General features: G+C 42.1%; 1 protein-coding gene across 3 annotated transcripts in view; it reads left to right on the top strand.

The window, feature by feature from the left end:
• The window catches only part of LOC124999006 (disks large-associated protein 2-like), a 103,593-nt gene that overhangs the window by 45,122 nt on the left and 41,685 nt on the right, over positions 1-16,786 (top strand). For all 3 annotated transcript variants that reach the window (XM_047573737.1, XM_047573738.1, XM_047573739.1), the window contains one exon: positions 9,270-10,423. In XM_047573737.1, the coding sequence (XP_047429693.1) occupies positions 9,270-10,423 (1,154 nt within the window). The remainder of the gene's footprint in view (positions 1-9,269; positions 10,424-16,786) is intronic.

Raw genomic sequence — 16,786 nt, 5'->3', positions numbered from 1 at the left:
TTCAGCATTTAAAGTCTCACAGGCGATGCAAAGTGAAAATTCTGCAACGCTTACATACTGTAGGAGTAGTTTCCATGGAGATGTGTCAACATTTGCTGCAGGATCTCAATGAGGAGAGGCATGGTGCCAACCCTAAGCCTCCTACACTTGTGTTTTTCCATATTGTATCATCGGCAGTGATGTATTTTAGTAACTGCCTGGAATGATTAAATGTGTGCGTGTAGCCTGCTACGTGTCTGTTATACTGTGCATGTGGATCGATGTGGAAACACGGATAAACCCTGAAGGAGAGGCATGTTTCAGTTCCATACAGGACCTTATCTTTGGAGTTAAATCAAAGCGGTGTAGGAGGCTTCACAGGCTGCGGCGCAGTGAAAAGCGATGGACTATAAGCTCCCTATTTGGCGTTTTCCTCCATCGGAGGGTTGCAGGGAAGAGACTGAGTCTTGTCCAGGGTGTGTGGCATCGCTACAACATCAGCCAGTATGTGTCTGCCTGCCGACGAGAGAGCGCAGCGCCAGTGGGAGGGAGTGGGCGGATATCAAAAGGTGAAATGCAGAATCTGCTGCAAAGCTACGTCCAAATGAATAGGATTTTATCTCAGTTGCAGGGTCTAACACTCTTTACATAATGTTCCCCGCTGTCCCGATTTGCATGCACACAAACAAAATATCATTAAAACAAACACCCCCTTGTTGTTGATCCCCAAAGTACTGCTACAGTTATAATGGCTCGTTTAGCTTTAAGATGGCTTGGTTACTTCGGGCCAGCTTTTACATTTGATAATCGAAAATCACAGGGGTCAAACATGCGGCCTGCGGGCCGAAAGCGGCCCACCAGAGGGTCTAATCCGGCCCGCAGCGTGAGAATTACATAGACTGCAATTTTTAAATACAAATAACTGCTGTTCCTAATTTGTCCACTGAGACCCAGGACTAAAAAGCAGGCAGCAATGTGCTCAAATTGCATCTATTTTTCTTAAGAAATTTCATTTTTTTTTCTCGAAGGTTTATTAAATTACTTACAGTTTATTAAATGTAACTATTCTCCTGATTTACTTATTTTCTTTGCACTAAAACAGGGGTCTTCAGCCTTTTTTTTCAGGCCAATGATTATATTCTATATTAAACTTGGCCTCTTTATAAATATGTATTATTATTACCATTTTTAGGGGTGGGAAAAAATATTGAGACTACATAAACAGGTCAATTCAGGATACAAGGACAGTTGAATGAACAATTCAAGCGAGAAACTAACAAACTGATGAGGGCGGAGCACGCAAACAGAAACCAATCAGTCAAAGGTAGAAAACACAGGACGGAAAGCAAGAAGGGAAACACCAAGGAAGAAACTTTCAAAACAGAATCAAGAAATGCAAAGAAAATAGTTTGAAAGCCAACGCCGAGACATCACTAAATTAACAAAAGTGTTCTTTTGCAACAGTGTTAATCATACTTTTTGGTTTTGGCTGCCTGTTGCTCAGCTCTTCCCTGTGGCATTAGCTAGCATTCGTGTGGAGGAGGAAAGCCTCATTTATTCCAAGTTATGCAACCATCTTGGGAAAAATGCTGGTCGGGCACTGACTGCAGCAAAGCGGCGGAGCTCTAACTTAGCAGCCAGCTTCTCAGCGCCTTCCCAGAGAGCAGGCTTCCCCTCTTGTCTCTTTTCACGCAGGCCCTAATCTCTCCCCTCCTCGGTGTGTGGCATCTTTGTCATGGAAAATAATAAGAACAATAATAATAAAAGAAACATATTACAGGCTCCATCAGGTGCTGACGGGAGCACATTGAGAAAATAGCTTGTTGATCATGCAGAACAATAGCTGTTGCATAAGGAAGCAAGCGCTCATCAATGTTTCATGGACTTGCGATGAAAGCTCTTAAACAACAGTTCAGTCCTATTGTTCTATTGAAGAAGAATCCATTATGGCAACTCAGCTATGCAGAATTGATTGTCACCTTAAGATGTTCTGTAATATGATCCGTGTGTGTTTTGGTCATTGGATTTTCCTTTCAGAATAGGATATTAAAAAACAAAAAATGAGTATTTATTTGATTTTCATTTTAAGATTATTATAATTGAAATGGAAATGTATTTTTCTTTACCGGGGTCGATAAGGGATAAACAAAACTTTAAAACCTGCTCGCTTTTAATTTTCTGTCTCTAAAAACAAAAAATAAAAGCGTTAGAGGACAGAAAAAAACGACCAGAAGTTTTCAAAGTAAAAGCACGTATGAGGACGGTACTCTGTAACCAAAGTTGATGGACATGGACGTTGTACGTACGTACGTACGTACGTACGTACAGTACGTTGTTTATAGAAACAGTTTGTCTCAGGGAAGATGACGTGGCTGCAGAAAAACTAAGCTGCATATTTCAAGTAAAAATAACTACATATAATCTGGGAATAGTTAGCTGCTAACGTTAGCTAACATTACTGTAATATCAGAGGTTTCTGCAGATGACAAGTCTTGTTTTACCATGTCAAAAATCACGTCAGAGTAAGCTGAAGTAAGACATTTTCACCCAGGCCAGCTAGGCAAAGCCATCGATAGAAGTCATGTATTTGGGCAGAAATACAGTTTCATACGTGCTCTTACTTTGAAAACAGCAACTTCCGGTTTCAAAATGTGGAAAAAAAGCCACTTTTTTCTGTTTCTGTCTTCTAACAATTTCATTTTTATTGTTAAAAACAGAAAATGAAAATGAAAATAGACTGCAATTAAAGTTTTGTTTATTATTTATTCTCGACCCTGACAAGAGAAAAATGCCTTGAATTTCAGCTTTAATTTTTGAATTTTAAAATCAAATAAGCGCTCATTTTTTGTTTTTTAATATCCTTTTTCTGAACAATCCAGAACATACACAGACCTAATATCCAATCAGCTAAAACTGTTCCATGAATGCACGTAAGCTTCACATAAATAGACGTAATTATCTTTTCTTTAAAGCTTCCTAGGGCAAGCGCTACTCTTTCATCTTCATCTTTTTCTGCATATTCACCAGTAAAATCCGTGCTCAAAACCGGTGAGTTGACGCAGAGGAGCTCCTTGGGTCAAACTGGTGCTACAGTAGAATAAGAGTCGTATGATTTCACATGACATCTGTTCAGATAAGCACTTGAAAGGCTCCGTGGTTCACCCGAGGCGGACGAGCTGAAGGCTAAAGGTGCAACGAAGCTGCATCAGCTCATCGTACGGAGTGGGCGGTACCGTCCAAGTTAGAGCTGAGGAACTCATCCTCCTCCCTGCTACTGCCTGTAGGCTATCCAGACTCAGCCCTATGACACTGCTTTTCTTTTTTTTTCCTTTTTTTTACCAGTTTGTTGAGCCTGCCGGTATCCCCCCCCCCCCGTTTTGATGTCACCACCCCCGCACGCACACAAGCAGCGCACTGGCCAGTATGTATAAGAATAAGTTGCAGAGTGGTTTGATGCAAACATTGGAGGACAGAAGCCTCCTCGGGCTGTTAGTCAATGCGTATTTGAGTTGTCACATTAGACCAAGTTGTTACGTGATATGAAGTCCCATTACTTGACTGTGCCACCTCACTATGGATCGGTGGCAGGTGTCAGCGGCCTCCTGCTCTGCTGGGAAATCTCCTACGGGGCTACTTCAGCTCAGCATCACTCAGTCACAGTGGCTCTGTCTTGGATGTTCAGTTAAAAACACGAGATTTAAAGGTGCACCTTTTTATTCTGCAGTGCACAGCGCAGAGATTTAAAACTACAAGTTAGCGGCTGCATTTTTTTTTTAGGCAAAACGTTGATTAAAACATGTCGTTACTGTTAACCTCCTGAGACCCAGCGTCCTCATATGGGGACGCGTTTGTCTAGAGCATAGTGGTAGCAAAGGGACAAAAGTGGACAAGGTACAAACCCTCAACATGTTTCACAGTTTAAACTTGTTTGATTATTCTCTTTAACTCTTCTAGTTTGATATGATGCGCAAATTTAACAAATTCAGTTTAATAACGACCTTGGCTAATTAGCAAGTACTTGTTTGATGACATTGGAACTTCATTGTTTGTGATCCTGTTTTTGCACAGCAGTGTTGACACAATGAAATAATCCCTGTGTCTGCACGTTAGCACTTTTTTTTTGTTTTGTTTTTTACCCAAAAACTACTTCCTGTTTAAAAATGTTATACATCTTAAGTTCTACTAATCCTAAATATCTTGGCGAAATTAAAAATGGAGGTCTCGGGAGGTTAAGTGGCAACTTTACATAAAATTGTTCATCAGATGTAACGAGTTGCATGAAATTTGATTTCTAAAACTAGTGCTAGAATGCAGTTTCTGTATGTGTGTGTGTGCACAGTGAGGGAGTTGTCATTGTTAGTGCCAGGTGAAGAGCTTCCATCTATTTGTCCCGTTTTGACAAAAAACTCATAATGTCTTGAAAGATTGCTCTAAATTTATTGGGATGGATCCTCTGTCTACCTTTAAAACACTCGGGATGTGCTCAGCGTCTGCTCTGTGCCTCGAGGTTAATTGCTCTGATGATCTTATGAAATGTTCAAGAGTCATTGCTTTAATTCCGATAGTTCCAAATACACGGAGTACTGATGATTTTAGCAACACTAACCAATGCGGTAACATAATTGTAGATGAATACACTAAAGTCATAATCTACCACTACCTAATGATTAAATGACGAAATAAAAACATGTTAGCACCTTCTTGATAGTTCATTTTCCTTCCTCTTCCTTCTCAGCGAAATGATTTATGTCAAATTGACTCCACTTGAATTAGTTGATAGTTGCAGAGACTAATCCGGGTTGAAAGATTAGTCTCTAAACAGCTGATTATGGGGTAATCAAACCACCTCAAGGGAGTTTATGTAATCAACTTCCTGGGGTGATTGTCGAGAGAAAATGCAGATGAGGCTCACCGTGTTTTCCTCCACGGGAGCACACAGATGTTTTGTGTCTTCTCAATGTGCACTCGGTTCTTTGATAATATTCATGTTGCCATGCAGTGATGCTGCGCTGCTGAATTTGTCTGATTGTGGCTGCTGTAAACAGGAGATCGGGACCAGATAACAAGCAGCATGTGCACGACGCGCCGAGACCCAATCCGTGGAAAGTGCGGCCTCAAAACTTACACCCTGTTACACCATCACCCCGAATGATTCATTCCTCACAATAGAGTCATTCTGTATTTATTACAGAAGGTTACATGGAATTTTAATTTCTTTCATCGGGTCTTATTTTTTGTATGGCGTGATTTGTGCATGGAGCAGTTTTATAATGCTGGTTGGACACCTTCTGCTGTACAGTATACAGGCCTTCAACAGGGGGTCCGTGGCCCCTAGAAGGTCCACGGAGGTGCTATATTTTTTTTTATTTTTTTAATTTCCCCAAATTACTTTAAATACATATTAACATGAATCCAACATATTTTAGTAAGGGGATAAATTGATAGTTTAATATTGAATGCAAAATTAGCATGGAGATTAGCCGCATTAGCTTGAATCACAGGCTTTAATTGCGTCTAAATTCCCATATTATTATAGGACGTGTTTCAACCAAATACAGAAAAAATAAATAAATAAATCTGCACACAAAGTATCGCCAATAGAAGCCATTTTGCAGAAAACAAATTCATCTACATGATGCTTGGATGACCTGCATGACTATGTAGCCGTAAGGCCCACCTGAACTATTTGACTGGTGCAGCAGGTCAACTTCCACACTGACTTTCCCCTGCAAACATGTTGTAAGCGGGGACCATTTGGACGGTCTAATAATTACAGTCAGAATAGTGCAGAAAGATAAGCATGAGCAAACTACCGAGCAACTCATGTGTTTTAGATGAAAACTGCAACAAGAACCAATTTCCAGCTACATGTTGCCCAAGCCACGTGGTGCTACATGGCATTTTTTTTTAGGAAGCAAAAACCTTAGGAACACAGAACCACGACTGAATTATTAACACAACAGTTTACCTCTGTTGTAAATATTACAGAAATCGATCTGAGCAGAAATTACAAAATTGTAAACACAAACTCAATGTAAAAGCTTAACTCATCATTTTTGCTCTCGTGTCTAGTTGGCGAAGGCTTCAGTGTTTAAGTAAAACTACATTTAAACTGTAAACTGATCGATGCTCAGCTGCTCTGCGTCTGATGACTTAATCACTGTGTTTGGAAGTAGACTACATTACACACACACAGACACACACACACACACACACACACACAGACACACACACACACGGACTGTCTCTCTGCATTCATTACTATTGTTAGCTTTAATTTGACACATTTTGTTGCCTCAGCAACCAGTTGATGTCATCTACTTCACCGCGATGGATTTGTGAGATAGTGAGAGGCGACTTAGTGAGACAACAGAGAGCTATGATGGTGGAAACGAGATAAAGAGGGAGGGGGGTGGGGATGGGGGTGATGCAGGGGGGGATAGCACTAGTTTCTCTGCAGAGTGATTATTACAATGAAGTTACACTGGCATAGCACTACATCTACCAACCTCCTGCTCAGAGTTTCAGTGTTAACCATGACTGGGCAACCTCTGCTAAAAATAGAAAAGGAAATGTTTTAGCATGTCTGACCTTTTCATGAATGTGTTTAATAGTGATAACGCAGTCAAAGCGATCTTTAAATCATATAAAGCTCAGCAGTGTTTAAGGTTTTTGGGACACGGATGCAGCGTGGATTGAGAATCTAATTTAAGATGTTTTTTTTTTTCTTTTTTACTGTTTAAAATCGTACTTTTACAAATTGCAGCACATTTTTCCAAAAACGGGGATCCACCCCAAACAACCTTGAAATTCCCATTACAGTTTCAGGGTTTCAGAACCCCCCCCCTCCCATACCCCCCCTCCCTCTCCTAGCTGCGGTTGCCATGACAATGGTGCATTTTTATTTCTGGCTCCTTTGAAAATGGTGTGTGTGAGATCAGAGATCCCAAGCGTTATGTAAGACGTTGTGCACTGTTCCAGACTGGGGTTTCCTGCTGCAGAGAACCTAAAGGAATTAATTACAGGGGACTGGCATTCAACACACTCTCCCTGTCTGTCTTACAGCGTTTTTTACCACATACTGGGACAGGTGCTATTAATGATGCTGCTCATTTTCACGGGTTTCTGTTGAAAAGGTCTCTTGGTGTCGTGATAGGCTACGTAAAAACAGAATTAGGACCGGATTCGTGCGGGGAATGCGTGACAAAGAAAATGAGTATGTGTAGCTTTGACAAAAAAACAGTAAAAATCTAATGAACAGCGGGGAAATAATTGATTATTTTTAGTGGGATTACAGGATCAAGTGGCAACATGTCACGATTTAAATGATTACTTGTTAGAGCATGTGATAATTCACATTGATTAAATAATAATCACATTTCAGTATCCTCTAATTCGTTCTGTCTTTGAAATAGCACCTCCTGGTAAAGTGGAAGGATTTTTATTTCTCTCAGCTCCCTTTATTAACAAAGTCAAGGTGGCAGTTGGCTCCTGTTGAAAAACAAATATCTGTGGCGTTAATAAAAATTTGGAAATTAAAAATGGAGACAGGTACTGGATATTCAGCAGGAACGTATTAATGATCAGTTTCAGAGTTCAAGTACAGCTCTCAGAGCTAAATATCAAACTCCAGGAGCGCGTCTGCTTTTCTTTCACCACAGATGACCACAGGATTGCAGGTGGAGATGTGTACTCTCATTCTATGGACCTATATGGTGTTCGCATATCATAATATCATGATGTGTGATGAAAATATGGATTTTCTGTTCAGATTTTCATGTGCTGAATATACAAAGTTTTGGGGGAACTAAGAGCTTATTATTCTTATTGTACAGTGCGAACATAATAAAGAAATACTCGTGGGAGGCTTATTTTCCAAAGACAAGCAGAACAAAAGATTTTAGGATGGTAGGCTGAACTGTTTAACCCCACATGCAGAAGCTACCAAAGCTTCCCATCCAAAAGTCGCTTTGAAGTCAAGAAGAATGTGTTGGTAAGTGCACAAGATAATTAGGTGTACAGCTACCAATTCTCCAGCAAATGTCTACTTTAGATTCCAGAGGAGTCAGTTCTTCTTCTTTTTCTTCTTTTTTTACTAAATCAGCTCTGCTACTTTTGATATCGCTATGGGATTGGTTTATGAACCTGATCTTCTTTTCCAATCAAGTGCTACATCAGAGGACATGGAGCAAACTGGGCTATTGTTTTTAAAAACTGAAGCTAGTAATGGTGGCTGATCTTAGAGCCTTCACGCTGTCTTTAGATGTGGCAGCTGGTTGTCCATCCTCACCAATTTAAATAATCTTTGATCATTTGTGTTAGCTCGTCCTCTGCCTTTTTATTGTCAACAGTGTGTCTACTCTGGTAATCTATCATTAAATTCTAACTAATAATAAACTTCTGAACTATACACTACCGGTCAAAAGTTTTACAACAATATTTCTTTCTCTTTTTTTTTTTTAATGAAATGTGTGTAATGTTCTGAAATTAAGGCATAGACTAAATAAAGAACTGAAGTTCATCACAAACCAGCTCTGTGGGGTTAAAGTCTAGAGACTGGGCCATCCACTCCATGTTTTCAAGCTTTCCATCTTGTTTTTATCCTGAGGTAGTTCTAGTATAGCTTGGACTAAAGTTGGGGGTCATTATCTTGTGTAGGATGAAGCCCTGACCCGCTATAGCAGTGGATACTTCATGCTCTTCTAAAACCTTTGACCTGTAGTGTATATACAGTATATTGGCCTTTTACTGCCAGCAGAAAACTAAAAATATGCTTGATTAAAAAGGGAAATTGGTCTTGTCATATCATATTAAAAGCAGTTTAAAGACAGGTGTTGTGTTTATCTTTTTTAATACTGCAGATTAACCCACATGTCAGACATCATTAAGGATGTCGACCTTTCCAAATTATAACTTCTCCTTTAACATGGTTTGTCCTTTGCACACAGTGCTCATGTTACTGGCCTCTCAGCACATACTGCGCTGGAGACGGGATTAATTAGGATAACATTAGAATAATAAGAAACTCTATTTACATTTATGTACATGCATATAAAAAGTGTGCCTCTGAGAAAAAGAGATTTGTTGTCATTAGGGTAGCGGGGTAGATGCAGAGAGTACCCCATGGGAGTATTAATCCATCATCTTAGAGAATGCAGACAATAACAATTGAATTTATGGGGATTTGTACTGGAAAGACTCTTTGTGGTTGCCAACAATTCTTTCTTCAGCTTGATGCATCTCTTGTTTATCTTGTTTTTTTTGTTTTTTTCCCCCTTTCTCTGAAACAGACCAGAAGTTTCCATCTTGGTCCCCGTCTCGAAAGGTCAATGAAGGCAGACGCCTCCCTCCAGCCAGGAACATGAAGGGCTTATCGGGCAGCCGTTCCCAGCACCAGATTCCTTTACCCCACGGCTTGGACTACGATCCCTACGTCCATGACGTCCACGCGCACCATGGCTCCGACTCCCGCCACTCGTCCTACCTGCTCAGCCCCACAGAGAGCTGCCCCATGGACTTCCACCACCGCTACTCACCGCGCAGCTCTATCCACTCTGACTGCATGATGATGTCCCCCGTCATGATGCCTCCACCCGCTGCGTCTGACCACATCTCCAGCAGCACCTTCCCCAGAATGCACTACAGCTCTCAGTATTATGACTCAGCCACGCGGGACGACTGCGCTGCCATCACAGCCTCCGCCACCTCCCCGGCTGTCGCCGCTGCTGCAGCTGCGGCGGCTGCCTCTGCCCACCACGCTGGCACCAAGAGCAACCGCCTTCCCGCTAACCTACTGGACCAGTTTGAGAAACAACTGCCATTACACCGCGACGGCTTCCACACGCTACAGTACCAGCGCACCTCCACCACCACTGAGCAACGCAGCGAGAGTCCTGGCCGCATCAGACACCTTGTTCATTCCGTCCAGAAGCTCTTCACCAAGTCCCACTCCCTGGAGGGGTCGTCCAAGATGAACGGCACAAAGGGTGATATGATAGGAGGGGGAGCGGGGGGCTATCACCATCACGGTCACCACTCCACCAAACATGGTAGCAAGAGGAGCAAGAGCAAAGAACGAAAGCACCGCTCTGGAGGTTGGTGGAGCTCAGACGACAACCTGGACAGTGACAGCACCTACCGCACACCCAGTGTCATGTCGCGGCACCACGGGGAACATGTCAGCCACTGCTACCCAGATTCCATGCACAGCCACCACTTTGGAGACCTGTCGCTCAAGACTTCTAGGAGTAACAACGATGTCAAGTGCTCGGCCTGTGAGAGCATGGCCATGGCACCTGAGGGAAAGTTCATGAAGAGGAGCTCCTGGTCGACGCTAACGGTCAGCCAGGCCAAAGAGGCCTATCGGAAGTCATCGCTTAATTTAGAGAAACCCATGATGCACACGGACCTCAAGCCTTCATCGCGGACATGTCACTACCTGCAGGTAAGTGGTGCATTTCTTTATACGTGTCCTAAATGGACAAAGTGCTTAAGGCTGGATTTCAGCGGTAGATTGAAAGGGCAGTAAATGCATATGTATGCCTGACATATCTGAAAATATAACAAACAATAATTGAGATCAATGTCCACTCATCTCCGTGAGACCCTTGTGAGTAAAATGCAGTGATTGATGTATTGATTAGAAATCCTGCCAGGGAGGCATCTGGATTCTACCTTTCTTTCCGTTTCCCTCCTGAGGGCAATTACAGCGTCCGCAAGTGTGAGAATTCAATATCTTTGACTGGGATTCCCTTTTGTGTGGTCACCCCAGGGAGCTATTGTCTATTAAGACGTATGGAGTTCAATTGGCTGAATCAATGTCGTAGGGGAAAGCACTAAGCTAAACTGCAATTTAAAGACCCGCAGGTTTGGTTTCTTAACGAAAAACACATGCTGTTCAGCTGGAGGTTGTTCACAACACCCACATATAGACATTACTCTTTAGGCCCCTGTCTTTTCTTCCACTGACGTACTGTTGCTGTAGTTGTTGAGCCACCGGCACTGGGTTCTAAAACACAGTCAGAAGCCAAGAGTCTGAGCTTTCAGCCATCTTTGATTCTTTTTACTTTCAATATTCAGCACTGAGCTTTTATCCGTGGTGACTCACAGTGGGCGCAGTATGAAAATATTAAGCCTACAGTCCTGATTCAAATGGCTTGACATGGAGGTAACTTATGGTCTACAAATAATGCAACATGCTGACATGGATTTCAGAGCCTATTGAAATGTGACTTGAAGAAATGGTGCACTGGCTGTGTGCACCTCCGGAGAACACTTCTCTTAGGAAAAGTTGTCCTGAATTTACCTCGGTTTATTATGATCGAAGAAAAAAGAAAAAAAAACATATACACCGATCAGACATAATATTATGACCACCTACCTGATATTGTGTAGGTCTCCAAAACAGTTGTGTCTTATTAGAGAATGGACATGGACCTTCTGAAGGTGTCCTGTGGTGGCTGGCAACAGAATGTTGTTAGTGGGGACCTATTGGTTGAGTGGATCTAGTGAATTTGGATGCCAGGTCAAAACATTTTTTTTTAATTGTTCTTAAAACCGTTTTATGTGTGGGCCTTTGTTAGGTTGCAACCTAATCTTCATTGGGGTGGGAGCTTAGTCTCGGTGTGTGGTACATGTCTAAGTAACATCCACACCAACACCAGCTCCATAAGTTTCCAAGCAGAACATTGTATTGTGACAAGATGGTCGATGTTATTAACTTTTTCTGTCAGTGGTCATAATGTTGTGGTTGATCGGTGTGTGCATGCACAGGAATCAGCATTACAATCTCTGCTTTTACGAGTGATGATGATTTTGAATAGTCCTGCATTCGTATAAACCTATAAACGGTTCTTTCTTTGCTCGTAGAGGGAGAAGATGATCTTCAGTACATGGATTTTGATGCTATGTGGTACAAAGTGCAGTTGTATGTGTGCAACAGGAAGCCTCTGTCAATAGAGAGGCTCTCTCACTGGCATCTGACAACCGTATGTGTCAGCAGGCCGGGATCCTACAGCTGCCACACGGGCACATTGTGCACTGAGCGTGTCCACAGTGAGGGCCTCGTTCAGTGGAGTAAGTGAGGGGAGATCTGTACAGATGTCGTTGGTCAGCACTCTGTTTGCTCATCAGATTTTGTCTATTTGATGTCTGGATCTTTTAGGTCTGTGTCCGCTGGTGATAAGGACGACAGCTTGTGTGGTGAAAGCTGCTGACATGATCTTGTGAGTGTGCGAGTGTGAAGCCTTTGGGCTAGCCAAGGCAGAAAGGTTAGAGTGAAGCAAGAGAACAACAATAAAAAGCACCCTGGACTGCTGGATATGGGGGGGAAAAAATCATAAATGACACTTAAAAGTCGTCTTAAAGAGACAGACATGGAGAAGAAAGCCTCCCCGTAATAACATGCAAGCTCTAGAAACTACAATCTCATGCAGTGCACAATTTTACAAATTAATTTCTAAGCTACAGACCCCTTCACGGTTTGTAAACAATGTTATTTTTGAGGGGCGGGGCTTAGCCGGATGCCAAACATCTCAAACACTATAGCTTGTAAACGGCTGTGAGCACATTTCAATGGACTGTTTTTGCACAAATGGACGAGGAAATATTTTAGAGAGTCAGTGAGTGTTATTTTAAAAAGTTGACTCCGACTAATGGGACTAAATTCAGCGACCCTTTCACTCTCACTCACCGGATGAACCACTTGGCCATAGGAGGACACAGAGGGGATGAAGTTTGTTCTGTCTTTATCAAGTGAAGCCTCTCCAACAAAGATATTACAAGAAGTAAGTGGAACCACTGTGGAGGGTAACGTAGCAAATGCAACTTCTGCTTGAACACCGTTGAAACACGTTAGCTTGCGTTAGGTCGCAGTTAGCATTAGCATTAACAAGTAACAAGAATCCCCTGAATAAGCATTAACTTAACGTAATTTCGATTTAGTCTGACCCATAATGTTTTCCAGTCTGAAACTGATGCTGCATTACATATTAATCTTGTCTGATATGAAGTGTGTGCCTTCTTGATTGTCTCACTCCAGTCCTTTATTTTAATCACCAAAGCCAAACCAAAGTTGTCTACGACTGGTAGTGACTGATATGTGATGAAACTTCAAGTTAGTGTTTTTGCTTTTTCGATTTTGGTCCCTAAAAATGCAAGAAGATGCCATTTTCATGGTTGCAAGTGACAGTGTTGGCTTCAAGCTTCCCTCTGTTTTGCCTCCAGCTAACATTGTGACGTCACAGTGACGTAGACCATGAAAGGGCTATTTTTCAAACAAACTAATAATTTACTTTTTATGTAGCCATAAATACAAGAATTGAGACCCTAACACCCTAAAGCATATTTTGAAGGTGAGAAACTGTGTGTGAATTCCAGTTAATAATACAGTTTAAATGAATTACATACATTAACTCATCCTTGGTTTTCATACAGAAATAAAATCTTCTTGAAGATGCTAGGCAATTTTGAATGAAACTTCATCCCGATGTCTCCATTAGAGTTTCTACTGTAACAAGCCTAACGTTTGAGCAGGTGTCCTGCTTCTGAAGGATGTGCACATTTCAACATAGCCTATGACGTCTCTTGGGGCACCTGCACTCGGAGAGTTTGGTACTGTATGCTAAAATTACCCAACGAGACTTTATCTGTGAGTTAATGCTGCAGGTAAAATTATGGAGGCAACTGGATAATAGACTGCACTTCTGTCAGTGGGTGTTTAATATCCAGCTGATTCTCATGCACCTGCCAGCACTAAATAAGCTGTAAAAACATTACCTCTGAACTGAGTAAACTGCATTCAAAAGCCAACAACTAACCGGCAAACTGAGAGGAAATTATAGGAGCCAAACATTTAATAGTAATTGTTCAGCCATGTCTAAAAAGGCCACCGTGATCTTTTTTTTTTTTCTTTTTACTGGATGCAATAGTTTCACATCTGCTGCATGGCGCTATGGAATGCCTTTCTGCATTGAGAAGACGTATCCCAAGGATGTTTTTCTACAAAGTAGCCTCAGTGTGATAGTAACTAATGATGGTGTGAAGCAGCTTGTCTGTCTAGGTGCCTCAGAGGCTCAGCCAAACAGGTTATTTCAGGTGAAATGAGCACAGAAATAAGCTAATGCTAATGAGCTGGCGCAGAGCGTCCATGAGTGATGACTGCCTTGTTAACCACAGCCTCACGCAATCGATGGTTGCGCATTAGTAGGGAAAGATTTTTATTTTTTTTCCCCACTTTATTGCTGTCTTAAAGAGTAATTAATTCAGTTTCCTGACTAAAGTTGCATTTTATTCTACTCAAGTGGGCCAGGGTAAATGCACGTAAAGCAGATTAGTGTGTGCGCGATAGTTTTCACGGGTGTCTTTTTGTTACTTTGCCAAGTTAGGCAAGGATGAAGGGTAGTCCCTTATGTCTAATATTCGTAACACTGAGGAATCATCATTCATTTTCCTTTTTGCAAAATTGGTGTCCAGGGCTGAGCAATTGATTCAGAGCCTGTTTTATCTTGACTGCAAAAACAGTCGGGGAGAATAGCCTTAACAGACGAAGGTGCACCAATAGGGTGCTATTATTAGCATCCCTAATGCCTTCTACTTTTCCCCACCATTTGCCACCTCCCACTGAGGAGAAAAGTGTTCATCTAAGTGTCTCACGGTTTCTACTCTTTCACCTGCCTACCCGGCCAAAGAGGGCTGTCAAGTCAGGGAGTATATTGGGTGTTAAGGAAAAGACTGAGGAAGGGAGAGGTGGATGGAAGTGATGGTGAAATGATTACTCTACCTGCAGGCGAAAAACAGGAGTATCTGCCACTCTGCTTTCTGTGAGAATCGTTCAGCAAGTGTGGCAGAAAAACAGCCAGGCCGTATGATTGGGTAAAGTGAGTAAGTGGCAGAGCATTAAGGACAGTCCTGTGCCTGAGGCTGTTGTTTCAAGAGCTAAGGCTGCCTTAGCCCACTGGGATGAATGTTACAGCCGCACCGCGGCACTGACACAGTGTTGTACTTGCTACATGCCTAATCAATACGCTGCCAGATCATTTAGCGAGTGACACAGTGCCATCTTAAATCTCCATCTTCGGTAGGAGGAACCCGCAGCATATCTGTGAGGAAAACTGATTTAGATCCCTCAGTATCAGCCCGACTTTGTCCACATTAATCATTCAATCTGAGTAAGATCTGAGAAGCGCAAATGTAAACAGTGTAATCCTTATAATAATCAGAAACAGAGGGTAATTGCTTTTAAGAGCTGAAGTGGATAGACATTAGGTTGATTCCTGCTGCATTACAATCTAATTAAAACACATGAGAACCCTGGTTATATGTAGGCATTCGCAGCAATAATAACGCAGTGTAAAGTAATTAACAAACAATCAATTAATGAATGAATCAGTTATTCTGATGCTGATGAGACCTCCTGTTATTAGAAGGGTTATTAGAAACCTTTTTTTTTTAATATGTATTTTAATGTTGACTATTTTGTTTAATTACATTCTATTTAGAACAGATGAGCAGTACCACTGTGAGATTGATGTAATGGTTTGGTGTGTGAGAAATCTGTTGTGTTCATGTTTTTCCACATCAAAACATGTCAGGAAGGTAGATCTGTGCAGTAGCTTCATCACATAGAAGCGGATGTTTTGTGGTTACAGGTGCAGCTTGGGGGTTGAAGGGTCCCTGGTGGTGACTTTGGTGCTCTGAGCAAGCACCTAACCCCCAATTTGCTCCCCGGGTGCGACCTACCTGAGTTCCCACTGCTCCAGCTGTACACGCTACCGTGTGAACGAATGGATGGGTCAAACAGCAGGAACGTAATTTCTCCTTCCACATGTGTTCCAGCTGCTCTTTCAGCCAAGCGGCCACCCTTCCGGGTGTGAAGCCCACGCAAAGTGCAAAAAAATTGCAGTTCATCGAGTGGCCACTTGAGGCTCCAAAAAGAGAGTAAATCCCCTTAGACCCCCATGCTATTAGGGGTTAATATTGTGCATAATTAAGGGTGTTCCTGCTTTGAGTAAAAGGTGGTAGCGTGCAGCAGGTGGCAGCTGGTCTCAACATCCGACATCCAACACCGAACCCCTACCCATGTCCATATTTGGAGTATCCGAGTGTGGGCGGAGTAAAGCTCATCCAACATGGCGACCGCAGGCTTCGCCCACGTCTGGCTTCATTTTCAAGGTTCAGAATCCAACGGGTGACGTCACGATGGGTTTATCCAAAGTATAAACAGTCAATGCTTTCAGCCCTTGGTACTTTTCAGTCTTTTTGTGTTGCTTCTGTCTGATGTTGGCGTCAGAACTATCAATTTATCTCTGTGTGTACGTTAAACACACAGTGCATGACGAATTCCCTCACCGGAATCAATTCTTCTGGTTATTACCACCCCCACTAGTGGAAAAAATACAGATGGGACAAGGCCTTCGCTTTACACTCTCCCACATACTTCCAGCCAGTGTCAGGCTAATAAACAGTGGTTACCCAGTCCTTGTGTTTATTCTAGGCAAAGTGCTGATGCTGCTGAAGCTAAAGCCCTGCACTTAGAGTAGCAAAATTTGTTACATGAAAGATCAAGCAGGTAAAAGGTTTTTTAGGAGAGAAAACGGAAGAGCGTTAATGAACCACGGCTAGCTAGCTTGAATCATTGTCACAGCAAAATTATTCACACTGTAATTTAAATCTGCTTCCTAATCTACTTCCTCCCTAAGAGGCTTTGAATTCATTTCCTGTGCTTCAGGCGCAATAAACACAACATTTAGCCTTCTAAGAGATCACACCTTTTAAGATACATAAAATAGAAAGCTCCATCTCAGGTTGT

Source organism: Mugil cephalus, chromosome 21 (assembly GCF_022458985.1).
Source record: "Mugil cephalus isolate CIBA_MC_2020 chromosome 21, CIBA_Mcephalus_1.1, whole genome shotgun sequence".
Classification (NCBI taxonomy): Eukaryota; Metazoa; Chordata; class Actinopteri; order Mugiliformes; family Mugilidae; genus Mugil; species Mugil cephalus.
The sequence above is the reverse complement of the archived record's forward strand: the minus strand, read 5'-3'. Positions and strand labels throughout refer to the sequence as shown.